Source organism: Corvus kubaryi, unplaced genomic scaffold (genome assembly GCF_017639235.1).
Source record: "Corvus kubaryi isolate FWS band 111438036 unplaced genomic scaffold, C.kubaryi_AGA036_p1.0 split1-37296, whole genome shotgun sequence".
In the NCBI taxonomy this organism is placed as follows: domain Eukaryota; kingdom Metazoa; phylum Chordata; class Aves; order Passeriformes; family Corvidae; genus Corvus; species Corvus kubaryi.
This window is the reverse complement of record NW_024582075.1, coordinates 11,091,695-11,107,329: the sequence shown is the minus strand read 5'-3', so window position 1 is coordinate 11,107,329 and position 15,635 is coordinate 11,091,695. Positions and strand designations below refer to the sequence as shown.

The 15,635-nt window shown below is 41.5% G+C and overlaps 1 protein-coding gene across 8 annotated transcripts in view; it reads left to right on the top strand.

The window, feature by feature from the left end:
- ACER2 (alkaline ceramidase 2) overlaps positions 1 to 15,635 on the top strand; it is a 46,232-nt gene that overhangs the window by 12,749 nt on the left and 17,848 nt on the right. For 4 of the 8 annotated variants that reach the window (XM_042053986.1, XM_042053984.1, XM_042053987.1 and 1 more), the window contains 2 exons: positions 908 to 1,045; positions 2,517 to 2,654. In XM_042053986.1, coding sequence (XP_041909920.1) covers positions 908 to 1,045; positions 2,517 to 2,654 — 276 coding nt within the window. Of the gene's footprint in view, positions 1 to 907; positions 1,046 to 1,335; positions 1,484 to 2,516; positions 2,655 to 3,356; positions 6,580 to 15,635 lie in introns of those variants that run through there. The other 4 variants (XM_042053985.1, XM_042053988.1, XR_006020661.1 and 1 more) reach the window with 3 other exon arrangements.

Below are 15,635 nucleotides of genomic sequence, written 5' to 3'. Positions count from 1 at the left end.
CCTAGAACAGGTTTGGTTAATACTTTCAGGTTTTTTGCTTTGCCTGACTAGTCCTCAAGTATTATGTCTACCCTGTGCTCTTCACTTTCTTCATCCTCATCACACTTTGAGTTTTCAATGCTAAAAATGTTATTATCTGTCATGACCAGTTTGTGATGTGTTTATTCATTAAGACGTTCGTGTCAGATCAGAACTTCCTACTTAAGTAACTTGTTGCTTTACAGCAGAAATAAAAACTTTAAAGCAAAAAGCAAATGGAATGAGCCTAGGTGAAGCTAATGACACTTGTGGCCATGGAATGGTACTGTACAAATATATTGAGACCCTACTTCATATGTACAAGAGCCATCCTTGGACAACAAATGTTTTAAAAAGCTATGGGCCAGTAGTTGAAGGGCAGCGTGATGGTCCTCTACCTGCCATAGCCCAGCCACAGACTGGAAGTGAGTTGTTTGAAGTGCAAACCTGAAGTTTAAACAGCAGTTAACATATATTTAATTTAGAGGTTGTCAGGCTGTCTACATAGGGTGCAATAGTGATTTCATTTTTGCTAAGACTATACCAAATCTTAGTCTTATAAAAAAGTCTGGGAATTTCTCACCTGCTGTTGAATTTGATTCAACTAACTTAGTATGTGAGTTTCAGTATCTTTGAAGGCTCTAAAGAAGTAAAGGAAAGTAAAGCAGACTGTAACATGGCTGTAGAAGTTGCTGCATTAACAATAAGAAAATATCCTAAAAATCCATATTAAAACCTTGAAGAATGATGAGACAGAACTTTTTTGAGGAAGTACAGTTCTGTGTGCAGAGGTGGACCTAAATTTTGTAACATATTAAAGTAATTTTAAAATTTCTGGGTTTAGTTTTGAATTAAAAGCAGTTTTTCTGCCCATATGAACTCTATTCAGGAGCCGATTTAAAGCTGCTGTGGGTGTCCTGTCTGGTGTTACCACCTGCCTGGCCTTCATTAAGCCTGCCATTAACAACATCTCGCTAATGACTCTGGGTGTTCCCTGCACAGCTTTGCTCATTGCTGAATTGAAGAGGTAAGTACAATTCTTCTGAATGCAGGCAGCATTGCCTTCTCAGATCCTTAGGACACCTGTGAGATGATACACTAGATCTGTCTTCAGTGCTTGTGACAGCAGATCAGAAATGCTTCTTCCATGTGCAAGAGCAAATCTACTATAAACTTGCTTGGCAGTTCAGACATTTTTTGACAAGGATTTTTTTTCCCTAGGACATTATAGGAGGTCAGATATTTTCTGTGTTCTTGCAATATACCTCTCACTGCAACCCGATCTAACTCAAATTTGTTTATTTGTTGTGGAATCAGGGCAGGGGTTTCACTTTATGGACAGCATTTCTTCTGTACAGTGTGCGTAAGGGTGAGGTGATGGCATGGTTGCAGTCTGGATGGTAGTGGGAATGTGGAGCAAGGCCCAAGCACATGTGGAAGATGTTCCAGCTCTCAAAATTGCACTGTGAGTCTTGCATGACTTTGTCATCTGAGATGAATAATATGATGGAGTCAGAGTGACAAAGATAAGGTTAATCACTACATTTTGGAGGCTAGCTATCAGTCAGGGAGGGCTGTAGAAACCGTAAAACCGGAATTCAAATAGAGAAGAACCTGAGACTGGTTTCCACATTTTAGAGAGTTCTTCTGTTACAGTGATACCAGCAGCTGTCCAGAGACTTTTTTTCCATCTCTTTACCCACTGCAAAAAAGACCAGAGGAATATTAACATTTGAACTTTTTCACCTCTTCTCCAGTGTCTGAGAAAGATTTTACAACTTACGCATGCTCTTATATGTTGCATATGTCCATCAAAACAAGTTGAGTTAGAACAAAATGTCTTCATTCTGACGGCATCTGTTAGAATAGAGATTTTTCTGTTAGCTACATTACCCTGGTCTGCCCACTGCTTCAGTATACAGTGGAAGCCTCTCCAAACAATGTTTTGTAAAGGTGTTCATGAATCTTTTCTCATTAGACATCCTTCTGTATATTTCTGTGGTCAAAGACACTTGGAAACAGCACACAAGTTAGTTGTGGACAAGGTCAGTAGCGGAACAATATTCATGTGTGTATCTGCTTAGGTACATGGTTCAGTGCTGTTAGCAGCAGTAGTACCTCTCACTGAGGAATGTAAGTGCCTTAGCATTAACGGGAGTCTTCATACAGTAACAAATACAAGCAAATCTGAGCACTTGCTGCATGGCTGGTTGTTAATGAACAGCATGTGTAACTAATCGCTAGTTGTCCAGAACACCCCTCCCTAGGTATGAGAATAGTTTGATGTTTGCCTGCCATTGGCACATTGGTATTTAAGGCAATACCCAAAACACAGCTACTGATAAAAAGATTTGTTTTGTTACCTCACCACTGCCTTGTGTCAGAGCCAGACTTACTGTAAGCGAAGTTCATCTGTTAAGCACATTTATGGTGGAGTCATTTTAATGATATGTGTCTGGAACTGTTTTATAACTATTTATTTATGTTTTTCTCCTTAGGTGTGAAAACCTGCGTGTATACAAACTGGGTCTCTTTTCAGGTCTTTGGTGGATGCTAGCACTTTTCTGCTGGATCAGTGACAAAGCGTTTTGTGAGATCTGGTCCTCATTTAACTTCCCCTATTTGCACTGTGTATGGTAAGTGTTGTGTATAAAGTCCAAAGTTTGATTTAAATGTGATTCATCACATTACCCTTCTATGCTGCCTGGTGGCTATTTCTGGTTGGTTCTAGACAGAATTGATGGTAAGGTTTTATAAGCCCAGAGCAAGTCTTAGGCTATTCAAGGTGGCAGATTTAGGAGTCTCTTTGGCCTGATCAGATTCTTAAGCCACTAGGTTCAGTAATTGTAACTGAATTCCTTGCCATACTGGTTACTAAAACAGTAGCTGTGACTATGAAAACTTACACTGCCATTGATAATGATTGAAATCCTCATGATGAATGAGGATTAGTGATTAGTTAATGATGGTGAAGTGGAGGAGCAGTGAAGGAATTTGATGCCTTTTCTCTTTTACTATCCAGCAAATCATAGTTACTTATTTGAGGTGCCATATCTCAGCATTTCTGTACAAATCTGTCAGGTGCAGAGAAACCAAAAAGCTGGAGCCTGTTTAGACCAGGGATAAAACAGTTTTGTAGTTTTCCTTGTTCTCTATATTCTTTGCCTCCATGCAAAGGACAGACAGCAATCCTATGGGGGGCTTGTGAGAAGATTGTGAAGGACAGACTGATTTTAAAGTGTGGTGATGTAGTTGATTGCTTTACTGAATTTATGTTACTGATTCTTTTTTTCTTTCCTTTTTTTTCCCTTTCTTGGTGTGTGGATGGCTATTCTCAGGCACATTCTGATTTGCCTTGCGGCATATCTGGGATGTGTCTGCTTTGCTTACTTCGATGCTGCCTCTGAGATCCCTGAGCAGGGCCCTGTCATAAAGTTCTGGCCCAGTGAAAGGTGGGCATTCATTGGAATTCCCTACGTCACTCTCCTCTGTGCACACAAAAAAACATCTGTGAAGATTACATGAAGCTGGAAGCCATAGAATGGGGATGGATTTTCAACTTAAATTCCAGCACGGACAATATTTATATAATGAGAAATGACTAGTGTTGTGTTTTCTCTTCTTCCTAAGATAGGCAGCACTTCAAGTGTCGTAGGAAGAGGAGGGAAGTGTGTTCATTCCTCTCTGAAGAGGAGAGAGGAAGCAGGAACATGGGGGCACTTGAACACTAAAGTAACAAATGGCTCCTCTGTTTTTTGCACTGTGTTTTTGATGTAGCATTTCTCTTGATAAAATCTCTTTTCAAATACCAAGGTCAAAGAAAGATCTTTTTGTGGTAGGTCACCTCTGGTGCTTGATCCACTTCTTTTGTAACTTTCTTTGCGAAAGAAGGCAGTCCAAGATGCCTACATGCCATCCTGTGTCCTTCTTAGCTCTGATTTTGGTGTGCTTGCACATGGCCACAAGAGTGTGCTCATAGCCCATGCTGCTCCCAGCCCGGTGTGGCACCCAGGCTGTGCATTGCTTTGGATCACAGAACACATGGTTGCTTCCCCAAGTACAACAGGAGATCAGTGTTTGCAGCAGGATAACTCTGTAAGTGCAGTTAGGCAGTGTAAATGCGAGGGAGCTGACAGAAGTCCCTAAAACTAGGTAGAAGTTCAAGGATTTTATTGTATTTCCACTGTCCTGTGAATACTTGTATGCCGCATATTTCCTTCTTGCAGAAATGTCACAGAAATCCTTCTCTACCTCTACAGACACTTTTGGTCTTGAATTTGGCATTGAAGCACTCACAGAAGTGTGAACATTAACTTCAGTAAGATCTCAGGTCAGCATGGATTGACAGTGTGATTAAACTATAAAAACTCATAGGTGCCTAGCTGCACATCTAATTTGAGAGCTGACTTCTCACCAACGCATTGCAAAGTGATGTAAAAAATAGTCCAGTGCTCCACTGGTTATACTTAGGAAAAAAGTAGATAACTGCTTAAAAACCAAGCTGAAGACCTAGATTTCAGTGAGCAATGAGATGTGATATTTGAGTCTTGCACTCTTGTGAAAGATTCAGATTTTCTGTTTGTTTTCAGTCTGTTTTGTAAAGATAAGGGATGTCTACGTCCATTTAGTTTTAAGATTATTGGTGTTGAGGTTCAGGAATGGCTATAGTTCTTACAAGCAATTAATACTAGGCCTGTTTAAAAAAATGGTGCAAAGTGCAGGCATGTTTTTCAAATATTAGCAATTGTAGCTGCTTATTGCTGCAGTTTTTGGAGAAAAAAGGGTCTACTAACATTTCATCCGAACTCTAAGTGGGTTAAGGCTTTGAATGTACACTTTTATTAATAAGTGTTATTTCCTTTTTTAGTATTAGACCATGAAATATGATTTTCTCGTTTGCTAACACATCTCAAGTTGTACTTGTTTTTTATCAATGCAAAAATGTACTCTATACAGTATAATCTTTATGAGAGTGGCTTTTAGCATGAACTTTGGCATGAATTAATTTTCAAGAATTTTAAGACCTTTAAAATTTTATATTCAAATTTATGCTTAGAAAGCAAGAAGTGAGGTGTATGCTGATACTCTTAAAGCAAATTGTTAGTGGGAGATACGACTTCTTCATGAGATCGTTAAGTGGATGAGCAGACTACTGTCAGATGACTGCCAAATCATAAAAGCAGCAAAATCTTTCCAATGGAACAGTACATATTTTTACCGCTTGCTAGTAGATTTGAAACACCTTTTTTTTGACACAGAGTGATAAAATTTTTGTATGAAACCTGTTTGTAAAAATTCATGTAGTAATGTTTGTTACTCTTTGAAACAGCTGTTCTGTCCTTTTCCTTCCTCTCTCCCTGATTATGAAATGCTCAGCTTCAAACAGTTCTCAGGTATTAAAATTTGTATTATTAAATCCTTATACAGATAGGATTGCTGGCTGGAACCCAGCTAAGTTTTCTGATGCCTAACATGGCCCTACTTTGAGTAAGACTTTGTGATAGTGTTTGCTAAATTATTATGTAATGGTAAGTAAGTTATTTTCAGTATTGCTTGGGAACCTAATAACTGCAGACATAATGTACTATTCAAAATGACTGGAGCCTTTCTACTTAATATTTTGCTTGAAAGTAACCTCTGACTCAAAGGGCTCTAGTTAATCTGCTGTCAGTTGCTGTTTCCTACTCTGCAGAGTCTGACTGCTCACAAAGAAGTAATTTTATAATTTAAAAAATCTCAGTAGGGCATTCAGCTATTGAAGAAGTAAATGAATGCAGATAACAGGCCAAGAATCATCTCCTGTATTTTTATTATCTAATCTTTAGCCTTTTTACTCTTCATAGATTTTGTGAACAAAGATCACTATGTGTTATTCAAAGCTTCACTGTAGAACTGGTTGCAGTATTCCACTGTAGCAGCAGCTCACCACTTTTAGATGTAGCTATTGCACTTCACCTTAAATTCGTATTAACTTACATGTTCTGAAAATAGCTACACTTACTTAAAAAATTTAAAAGCATGCATTTTTTTACAAGATTCACAGCTTTACAGATTGCATCTACACAATAATATTAGTACCCAAAGAAGTTTGTGATTGGCATACAGAAGGGTTTATGCACTGGATCATACAAATTGATATACTATGCACAACGAACTCTATTACATTGCAATATAAAGTGATGTATATGCACCTGCAGGTTTTAAAGCCCCAGAATGCTTTCTTTCCCTGCCGGCAGGAAATGAGTTAATTCCTGGTGTTTAGGTTCAGTTAGTATTTTAGTCTATTCAGTGGGATGCAATACTGTGTTGAGCATATTGTAGATATTGACATGTGATATCCATCATTCCTTTAATGTTAACCTTCAGGTTTTTTAGGAAAGGATGGTTAGTTTTCAGTGGTAGCAAACACCTGCCCCATTCACAGTCATTAACAACTCAAGAAGTACTGTGTAAGGAGTGGTGTAGTGTTGGGGTTTCTTTCCATCTCCATTGAAGTCTGTATACTAAATGTTTGTGGAAAACATGTAATACTTTGCAGCATTAAACTGTATTTGGAGTAAATATTGTTTGCTTTTTCATACATCATGTTTGTGGAGAAGAATGCAGCTGCCAGTATAATGCCTTGAAGTATAGCAAAGATAATTTTTCCCTTACGCAGATACCAGCAATTCTGACTCTCTGAGGAGGGAGACTGCATTAGCTAGAAGACCATTAATTAATGAGATAGTGATTACTTTGCATATCAAACTGGTTTTTGCAACTTGGATGAATATTTGAAAACTGCAAGTGCATGAATCAAAAAAGACAAGTAGCAAGAAATGGCTGAAAATGAGTGGCCTGTATTTCCACAAATAGACAAAACTGGGTCAGAAGTACCTCTGGGAGAACAAAGTGGGGATCTTCAGTGTATGTTATCTAAGACTGCGCTTCCAGCTTAAGGGAGTGAGGTTGTGGCTATATAGTAGCCTTGCACCTGCCGCTCCCCTCCTGCTTCCCTTTTACCGTAGTTCGTCTCACTTCATGTAAAAGACCATTTTTGAGACATTCATGGATCCTCATAAGGAATTATAATCAAGCTTGAAATAGCTGTTGTGTGAAAGCGTAGCTATAATTCAAGAATGTTACTCAGTCATAGTTAATGTCTATAGCTGCTAAAAATTCAAAAACAGCTGGTGGGTTGGCTTATAGATTGTTGTGTCACTCGGTCTGCTCTTATCTGGAATTTATGGGCATGGTTTCCCATGGAAACGAGAGGAGCATCATCATACCACTGCATTTCCCTGATAACTTCAGAGCTGCAGGCTTATTTTGTCCAAATCTGACAGAGACAAGAGCCTCAAAGGTAATTTTGTGCAAAAAATGGTCAGGTAGAAAAGCCAGGCCTCTGAGACAAGCTATTGTTAAAATAATAGAGAACTTACCCAGGAAGGAAATCAAAGCAGTGCTCAGGTTCAGGATTTACTTTCACTGTGGTTCATACCAGCTATAGCATCAGGAGCTACTGACACATGGAAAGAATTTCACATGCTTCTGTTCCAGAGATAGAGGAATTCCTTTCTCGTGTAACACACAGAAATCAGTGTTTTTCTCCAAACTTATATGTCAGAAATTCCCCCAAGAGGTTGGTTGGCAGTGTCTTTTTTGCTATACTCCAGGCTGTCAGTTAAACACAGTGCAAGCTGAGAAAGACTGCAGTTTGAAGGAAGTGACTTCCATGCCACAAACTCAGGAACCATAAAAACCTGTTGGTAAACTTCCAGCATGTAGTAAGGAGGTGAGTAGGCGTTGGTTAAAAACAAATTGTGTCTACCTAATTTAGTTTTCTTCTACAACAGGTTATTTGCTGTCCCTGTGGCTATAGAGGAAACAGTATTATTAGATTTTGACACATAAGAGTTCTAGCACAGTCTGACAAGACATTATTATAAAAGTGCTAGAAAATCTGTTTGATAGAAGTTCTGTCTGTGGATTTGTGAAAAATTGTTTTGATAGCTGTTTCTGAGCTGTCCTAGGTGATCCATTATAAAATCAGAAAAAGGTGTAAAGTGGACCTCAGAGAAAGTCATTCCTGGGTCACCTTCTGTTTAATTGTTCAGTAGTGCCCACATAAAAGTTACTGATAAAGTCTGCAAAGAATACTTTGAGAAAGAAGTCTAAAATCCAAAGGTAGTTGGCTGAATTGTAATAAAAAACAAGACCAAAACTGAGTAAGAACAGTGTATTAAACCTTTATAGTTATTATTGACAATGCTGATTGCAGAATAACTAGGAAAGAAGTTACTAATACTAGAACTGAAGGATTAATGTGGATCAGGAGCCAAATATAATACAGTAAGACATCATCTCATTAAAAAGAAAGAAATCCAACATCATACTGAAAAAATTCTGAAAGACAGGAAGAAATCCTTTCCTTCAGAGAGTACCAATGAGGATTACCAGCAGCTGGAAGAAACCAAAGGCCCATATGGAGAAACAGACTTAGCCTTAAAAAAGTGTGAGATAGATACGAACATGATGTAAGTATGTACATGGAAGTGTGCAAAGATTCAGAGCATTAGGAGAGGGGAGGTGCAGGAAGCACAAGAGTAGACTGTGGAGGGTCAGGATCTCTATCTCTTAATGAAGATACATATTTAAGGAGCAATTGGAGCAGCTGTAGGCATTTGTGTAGGTGATGGACACGTCTGATCCTGCCTTGGGAGAGGGATATGGAATAGTTGGTGGCAGTCTGGAGACTCAGACACTGATTTTTTTTTCCTCTTGTTGCCGGGCTTATGCACATGGGCTGGACATAGAATGAAATGTGGGCAGAGGTAAAGATGAGTACTTGGCCTGATTGCACTGGCAGAGAAATACCAACTGTACATAAGAGCATAATTGTGGGCATTACTGGAAAGTAATTGTCATTGAAATCTGTGTAGACTCTTAGGTTAGGAAGAATCCAGGAACACAGAGGTTGAGCTGTGATCATGCTTATGGGAAATGCTCTGTGACACTGATGATTTACAAAGTCCAGTCTGTTTGGAGAGCACAGAACACACAGAATCACAGAATATTCTGATTCGGAAGGAACCCACAAGTATCATTGAGTCCAACTGTTAAGCAAATGGATTGTATGGGGGTCAAACCCTTGACCATGATCAAACCCAGCTGAGGTGCCTTTACATCAATCCTCACAGCATGGACAATAAGCAGGAGTTGGAAGCCACTGTGCTGCTATAAAGTTGTGACCTTGTTGCCATTACTGAAACTCGGTGGGATGAATCCCATGACTGGAGTGCAGCTGTAGACAGCTACAGGCTGTTCAAAAGGTACAAGGGAGGAAGGAGTGGTGGAGGGGTTTCCCTCTGCATCAGTAGACGAATTGAGTGTGAAGATTTATCTTTCAAGAAGAGCCATGAGCATGTCAAAAGCCTGGGGTTGAGAAAAGGGCAACAAAGGGAACCTTGTCGGTGGTGTCCACAACAGCCCCCTGATCAAGGACAGCCTATTGGTGAAGCCTTCTGGCTCCAGCTGCAGGAAGCACCGCTCTCACAGGCTCTTGTCCTGCTGGGGGACTTCAACCACCCTGACCTCTGCTGGGAAAATAGCCCAGAGAGTTGTAGGAGATCCAGGAGACTGCTGGAATGCATGGAGGGTAACTTCCTGACCCAGGTTAACAGACAGCCCTGCCAGAGGGGGTGCAATACTGCATCTGATGGTCACCAACGTAAGCAAATGTATCAGAGACATCAGAATAGTAGGCAGCTTAGGCTTCAGTAATTCTGCATTGGTGGAGTTTGCACTCCTGAGGGAGATAGGTCAGGAGAAGTGTGAAGTTAAGACCCCGAACTTTAGGAAAGGAAATTTCCAGCTCTTCAGGGAGATAGTCTGTGGGATCCCCATGGACATTGCTGTCAGGGACAAGGGACTGAAACAGAACTGACAGATCTTTAAGGAAGTCTTCCACTGAGCACAAGAGCTGGCAATCCCCAGGAATGAGAAATTGGGCAAGGAAGGCAAAAGACTAGCATGGCTGAGTAGGGAACTGCTGGTCAAACTAAAGGGAAAGAAGCAAATGCAGACAGTGGAAACAAGGACCCATGACCTGGGAAGGGTATAGAGATGAAATTCAGTTGTGTAGGGATGGGGTGAGGAAGGTCAAAGCAAAATGAACTAAACCTGGTATGGGACACAAAGAATCACAAGGGCTTCTACAGGTACATTAACCAAAAAAGGATGGTCAAAGGTGTACTCCCCCTAAAAATAAGACTGGAAAACTGGTAATAAAGGGTGAGGAGAAGTCTAAGTGACCTGATGAGCTGCATCCCAGAGTCCTGAGGAAATTCACTGATGTAGTTGCCAAGTCACTCTTCATGATATCTGAAAAGTCGTGGCAGTCAGGTGACATCTCAGGAGACTGGAAAAAGGAAAACATTGTACCCATCTTTACAAAGAGCAGAAAAGAGGACCCTGGGAACTACCGACCTGTCAGCCTCCCCTCCGTGCCTGAAAAGATCTCAGAACAGAAGATGCGCTAAGGCACAAGGAGGACAGCGAGGTGATTTGAGACCTCCAGCAAGGCTTCACGGCAAATCCTGCCTGACCAGCCCATTGGCTTTCTGTGACGGAGTGATTACATCAGTGGGCAAGAGAAGAACAACCCCAAAACAAGATGTCATTTATCTGGACTTCTGTAAAGCCTTTGACATGGTCCTTGACAACATTCGTCTCTCTAAATTAGAGAGCAAGAGGTTCAGCAAGTGGACTGTTATGTAATAAGGAATTTGTTGGATGGTTGCATGCAAAGAGTAGTGGTTAACAACTCAGGGTCCTGATGGGCGTCAGTGACAAGCGGTGTCCCTCGGGTCTGTATCGGTACCAGTATTATTTAGTATCTTCAGTAATTACAGAGATGAAGGGATCAAGTGCACCCTCAGCAAATTTGCAGACAACAACAAGCTGAATAGTGCAGTTGCCACACCTGAAGGACAGGATATCATCCAGAGGTACTTGGATAAGATAGAGAACCGGGACCATGGGAATTCTGTGAAATGTACCAAGGCCAAGTTCAAGGTGCTGCACCTGCATTGGACGAACCCCTGGTTCCAGCACAGGCTGGGGATGAACAGATGGAGAGCAGCCCTTCCCAGAAGGACTTGGGGGTGCTGATGGAGGAGAGGCTGGACATGACCCAGCAATGTGCACTCAGAGCTCAGAAAGGCAAGTGTGTCCTGGATTGCATCCAAAGCAGTGTGGCCAGAAGACCAAGTGAGGGGATTCTGCCCTTCTGCTCCACTCTGGTGAGACCCCACTGTTACAATCCTCTCTAATCATAGAGGAGCAAAGACAACTCTCTGTGAATAAAGCAGAAAGAACCCTGAGGTTCAAAAATTCTCCAAAATGAGATTAAAGCCAAACATGGTTAAATGTTTATACCAAAAAATTGATTTATTTAATTTAATGGTAAAAGAGGCAAAGAGAAAGAAATAGAAAAGAAAGAAGTAGAAAAAGAGGTGGGGAGGGGGGGGCACAGGAAGAGTGACAGAGACAGATTAAGTAGAAACATACCACCACCCTGTGGGTCCCAGTGATGTCTCGTTGCTTCCCTCCATCTGGTCTTCTTGGTGGTGAGGGTCTCCCGCCCAAAGGCGTAAAATCCAATGGATTCATATATGTTTGGGACAGTGGGAACACCAAGGTACCTCCCCTGAGGGGAGGCCAGGTTTGACACTGTCCCTTGCAAGACTTTGGATCAGTTGCATCATTTTGCATCACATGCAGTGCTCTGGTGCAGGGTCTGGGGAACCCTTTGGGGGGGAATTTGATGGGCCATGACACCCCCTCAGCTGCCCCTCACGTGAATGTCCCATATATATGGCTGTCCTGGGGTGGGGGAGCTAGTCTGAGCTAGTCTGTGCAGCAGAACATGGGTGTTCACTGCCTCTGAGGTTTTTTGCCATGCCCCTGAAACCCTCCTGCTCCCACCTGGGGGGATGTCTGTGCAAACCTGGCAACAGAGAAGCCTGGAGCTATGGCCTCCACTTGGAAGCTGCTGGGCTTGGCTCTTCTGTGAATGCTCTCCCAGCCTTACCCATTACTTCCCACTACTTTATTGCTTTGAACAACAGTGTCACTTTCCTTGTCTTGAATAGCCTTAGGCAGTTTAACTCACAGTTCAAGGTTTCAGTCAGGAAGCCCATTTAGGGTGGGCTTCGGTGGTGCAGCTTCATTGTACAGTTTTACCATAATGGGCAAAAACCTTTCTGACAATGTTTGAGCCATGAATTATAATATTTCAGTCTCTGACACCCACCGGGCATTCTGTGTCCAGCTCTTGGGTCCCCAGCACAGGAGGGACAGGAACCTGTTGGAGCATGTCCAGAGGAGGCTCAACAAGTTGATCAGAGGGATGGAGCACTTCTTGTATGAGGAAAGGCTGAGAGAATTGGGATTGTTCAGCCTGGAAAAGAGAAGGCTTTGGGGCAACGTAATTGTGACCTTCCAGTACCTGGAGGGAACTTATAAGAAAGATGGAGAGAGACTCTTTACAAGAGCATGTAGTGACAGGACAAGGGGAAATGAACTGAAAAAGGACAGACTTAGCATAGATGTTAGGGAGAGATTCTTTACTGTGAGAGTGGTGAGGCACTGGAACTGGTTTCCCAGAGAAGCTGTAGATGCCCCATCCCTGGAAGTGTTCAAGACCAGGCTGGATGGGGCTCTGAGCAACCTGGTCTAGTGGCAGGTGTCCCTCTCCAGGGCTGGAGGGCTGGAACTAGAAGATGATTAAGGTGCCTTCCAACCCTACCCATTCTATGAATCTATGATTCTCTAAAGCTTCTTACAAAACATTTTGAGAAGCAGTGAGGTTCTGTCTCTATTCCTATTATCCCAAGTATCTTTATGTCAGGATTCCTACTGCAATGCCAAAGTAAGTACAGCACCTTATTTTGTTGCAAGGGTTCTCTTAAGTCAGGTAACTCTGTAAAACTTGTTTTTCATGTATCTCACAGACTCTGTGAAACATTCTTAGAATTACAAAGTGATCAGCTTAATAAATACTAAAGAATGAAAATATCGACAACCCACAAGAACAAAACCAAAAACTTCTAAGGGAGTTGTTTTGATTCTCATATTCTCATATACCCTTGGTATCAATGGGGAACATGGAGAATTCAAAGAATATAAAAAGTCTAGAAGTTGTCTCTGAATGACTTTCATGGGACTGGATGAAAGGTAAAACATCTTTTGATCAAAGAGCGGTGCAATATGGTCACAGCATGCACAATTCAAGTATTCAAAGACACATCATCAGCAACCACACAGGTAGAAAATGAGAGCAAAAGCGCTTGGATAACAAAGTATACATTTAATGTAAAAAGATAGAAGTTATTTGAAAACTCTCCATACACACAATATTTACATAATTTGCTGTGGGACTTCACTCTGTTTGTAGTGTACCATTTATGACCACATTTTGTCAGGTGCTCTTTCTCCATGAAAAAGGAAGTTACAGGCCCTTGCGGACACTAGTTTACAGTGACAAGTGAGTGACATGATCTGGAAAAAACTGTTTTCTGAGAGAAAGAAAAAAAAGAGTGCATATTTGAACAATGAACCAGAGGGCAAAATCTGCCCAAGGCTGAATATTGTGTTTGTATAGAAGTGATACCCATTATTGACATTAATGACTACTTGGAAAAATTACTTAACAGCTGGAATGCAAAACTAGACGTCTGTGGGGAATAAAGGGCTGTCGTGGTGGTGATTGTCTGTTCAGGGAAGATGTTCTGCTGACAAGAGGAAACTGCTAAGTTGCCCAAGAGAGAAGTGGGAAGGAAACCGTGAATGATGGCCTTACTGGTAGGTAGGAGGGGAAAAGTCACAAGTAGACAGCTGCCTAGGGAGAGACTATGAAGGGAAAAAGCCTCAAACAAAATGTGGGCATTGTAAGAGGACTGCAGAGAAGGGAAGATGACCTACTTTTTTGTAGAAATCCATACAGCCCTGCAACGTGATTCTCCACATAAGCATATTTTGGAGTGATGCATGCCTTGTAAGTCCGTCTACAGGACTGTGGTCTGCTTCTCTGCTTGCAGTGCACCAAGCAAGGATTGCAGTGTCCTAGGCAAACAGATAACTAAGTGTTTCAATATTGTACTCTCACAGCTGCACATAGTATCTCCACAGAGACATGATGTGGTCTGTCTCACTGACCACAGTATCTGGACCACCTTTGTTAATTGCTAAGCTGCTTTGCTAAAAGGAGATAAGTTGATCAATACAGCAAACCCCATGTTTAAAGCCTGCTGTCATGAAATGATGGCAAAATAGGGCTAGAAATCTTTTCAGGAAGTCATGTAAATCAACAGCGGTCAAAAGCAGGCTCAACCCTTCAAAAATGCCTCAGGAAGATTTTTGCCTAGCCTGTTGTTCAAAAATTCCAGTGCTGCAGTAGCCACATTCTCTTCATTCCAGTAACACAAGCAGAAGGGACCAGTAGACAAATAGACTGCAAGACTTTTACTACCAGCATGTGTGCAGTATGAGGAAGAAGGCTATCGTAGGGGAAGACTCCCTGCTGGTCCTGCACTCACATGTCTGGCTGAGTCAGGGCTTTGATGGTGCAGAAGCCCCCTGGGTAACATGCTAGCTAGTTTTCCCTCTTTGTGAACTGCAGTGAAAGGGATGGGTCAGGGAAAAGGTGAGAAGATGCTAACTGCAGCTTGCCTTCTGAATTTAGCCATAAAAGAAACCCCAAAACCAATCAAACAAAAAATACAAACCACAAACCAAAAAAAAAAAAAAAACAAACAACCCAAACCAACCATGGCAGAAGTCACTCAGTATATTAGTGATGCCTGTTGCATCTTCCTGTAGAAACAGAGAGGTGTAATCGCAGTGTGACTTTTACTAGTCCACTTCCGTAATCTGAGTAAGTCCTGATCCAGAAGAAGGGAGTACATAATTTGGACTATCTCTGTAGTATCATTATTGTATTTGGAAGAAATGAAGAGGTGGTGATGTGAAGAAAAGTTTAATTTGAAGGTTGGACTGAAGCAATCTGGTTCTAGGGCCTGCCTTAGTTTTATAGATGGGATGGCTAATCTTGGTTACTTTAAACTCTTGGCAGTTATTAGGGCCACTGGAAGAATGAAATGTTAAACCTGTGCTCTTTGCCCCTCATTATATGCACTGGATTTATCACTTCTGACTTTTTCCAGAAATCTTTAGCTTTGTTACTTGTGATGCAATGTCTCAAATTCTCTATCCCCAGATGCCCTAACACCTCATAGAGCATGACATGAGGCATCCACCAAAGGCAAGACTACATCTGCTATCTGTCTAACAAATACTTCCTTCTTACTTCATGCTCTGTGTTCATTTTGTGTCACGCCCTGAACTGCGATGGACAGCACTATGTCTCACCACTGAGGGAAAGGGATATATAGCCTGGGGACGGAAGAAGCCTAGTGTGCCAGAAAAGAGCTGCAATGTGCACTTCCAATACCAGTTTTAGCTTGACTGCAGAAGGGGAGAAACACTACAAGGAGTAAAATGCATAGGAAAGGAAAATAACTCATAAATAATGTTGGTGAGCACTTTCGTGGTGTTTTGCAATCGCAGACCATGTT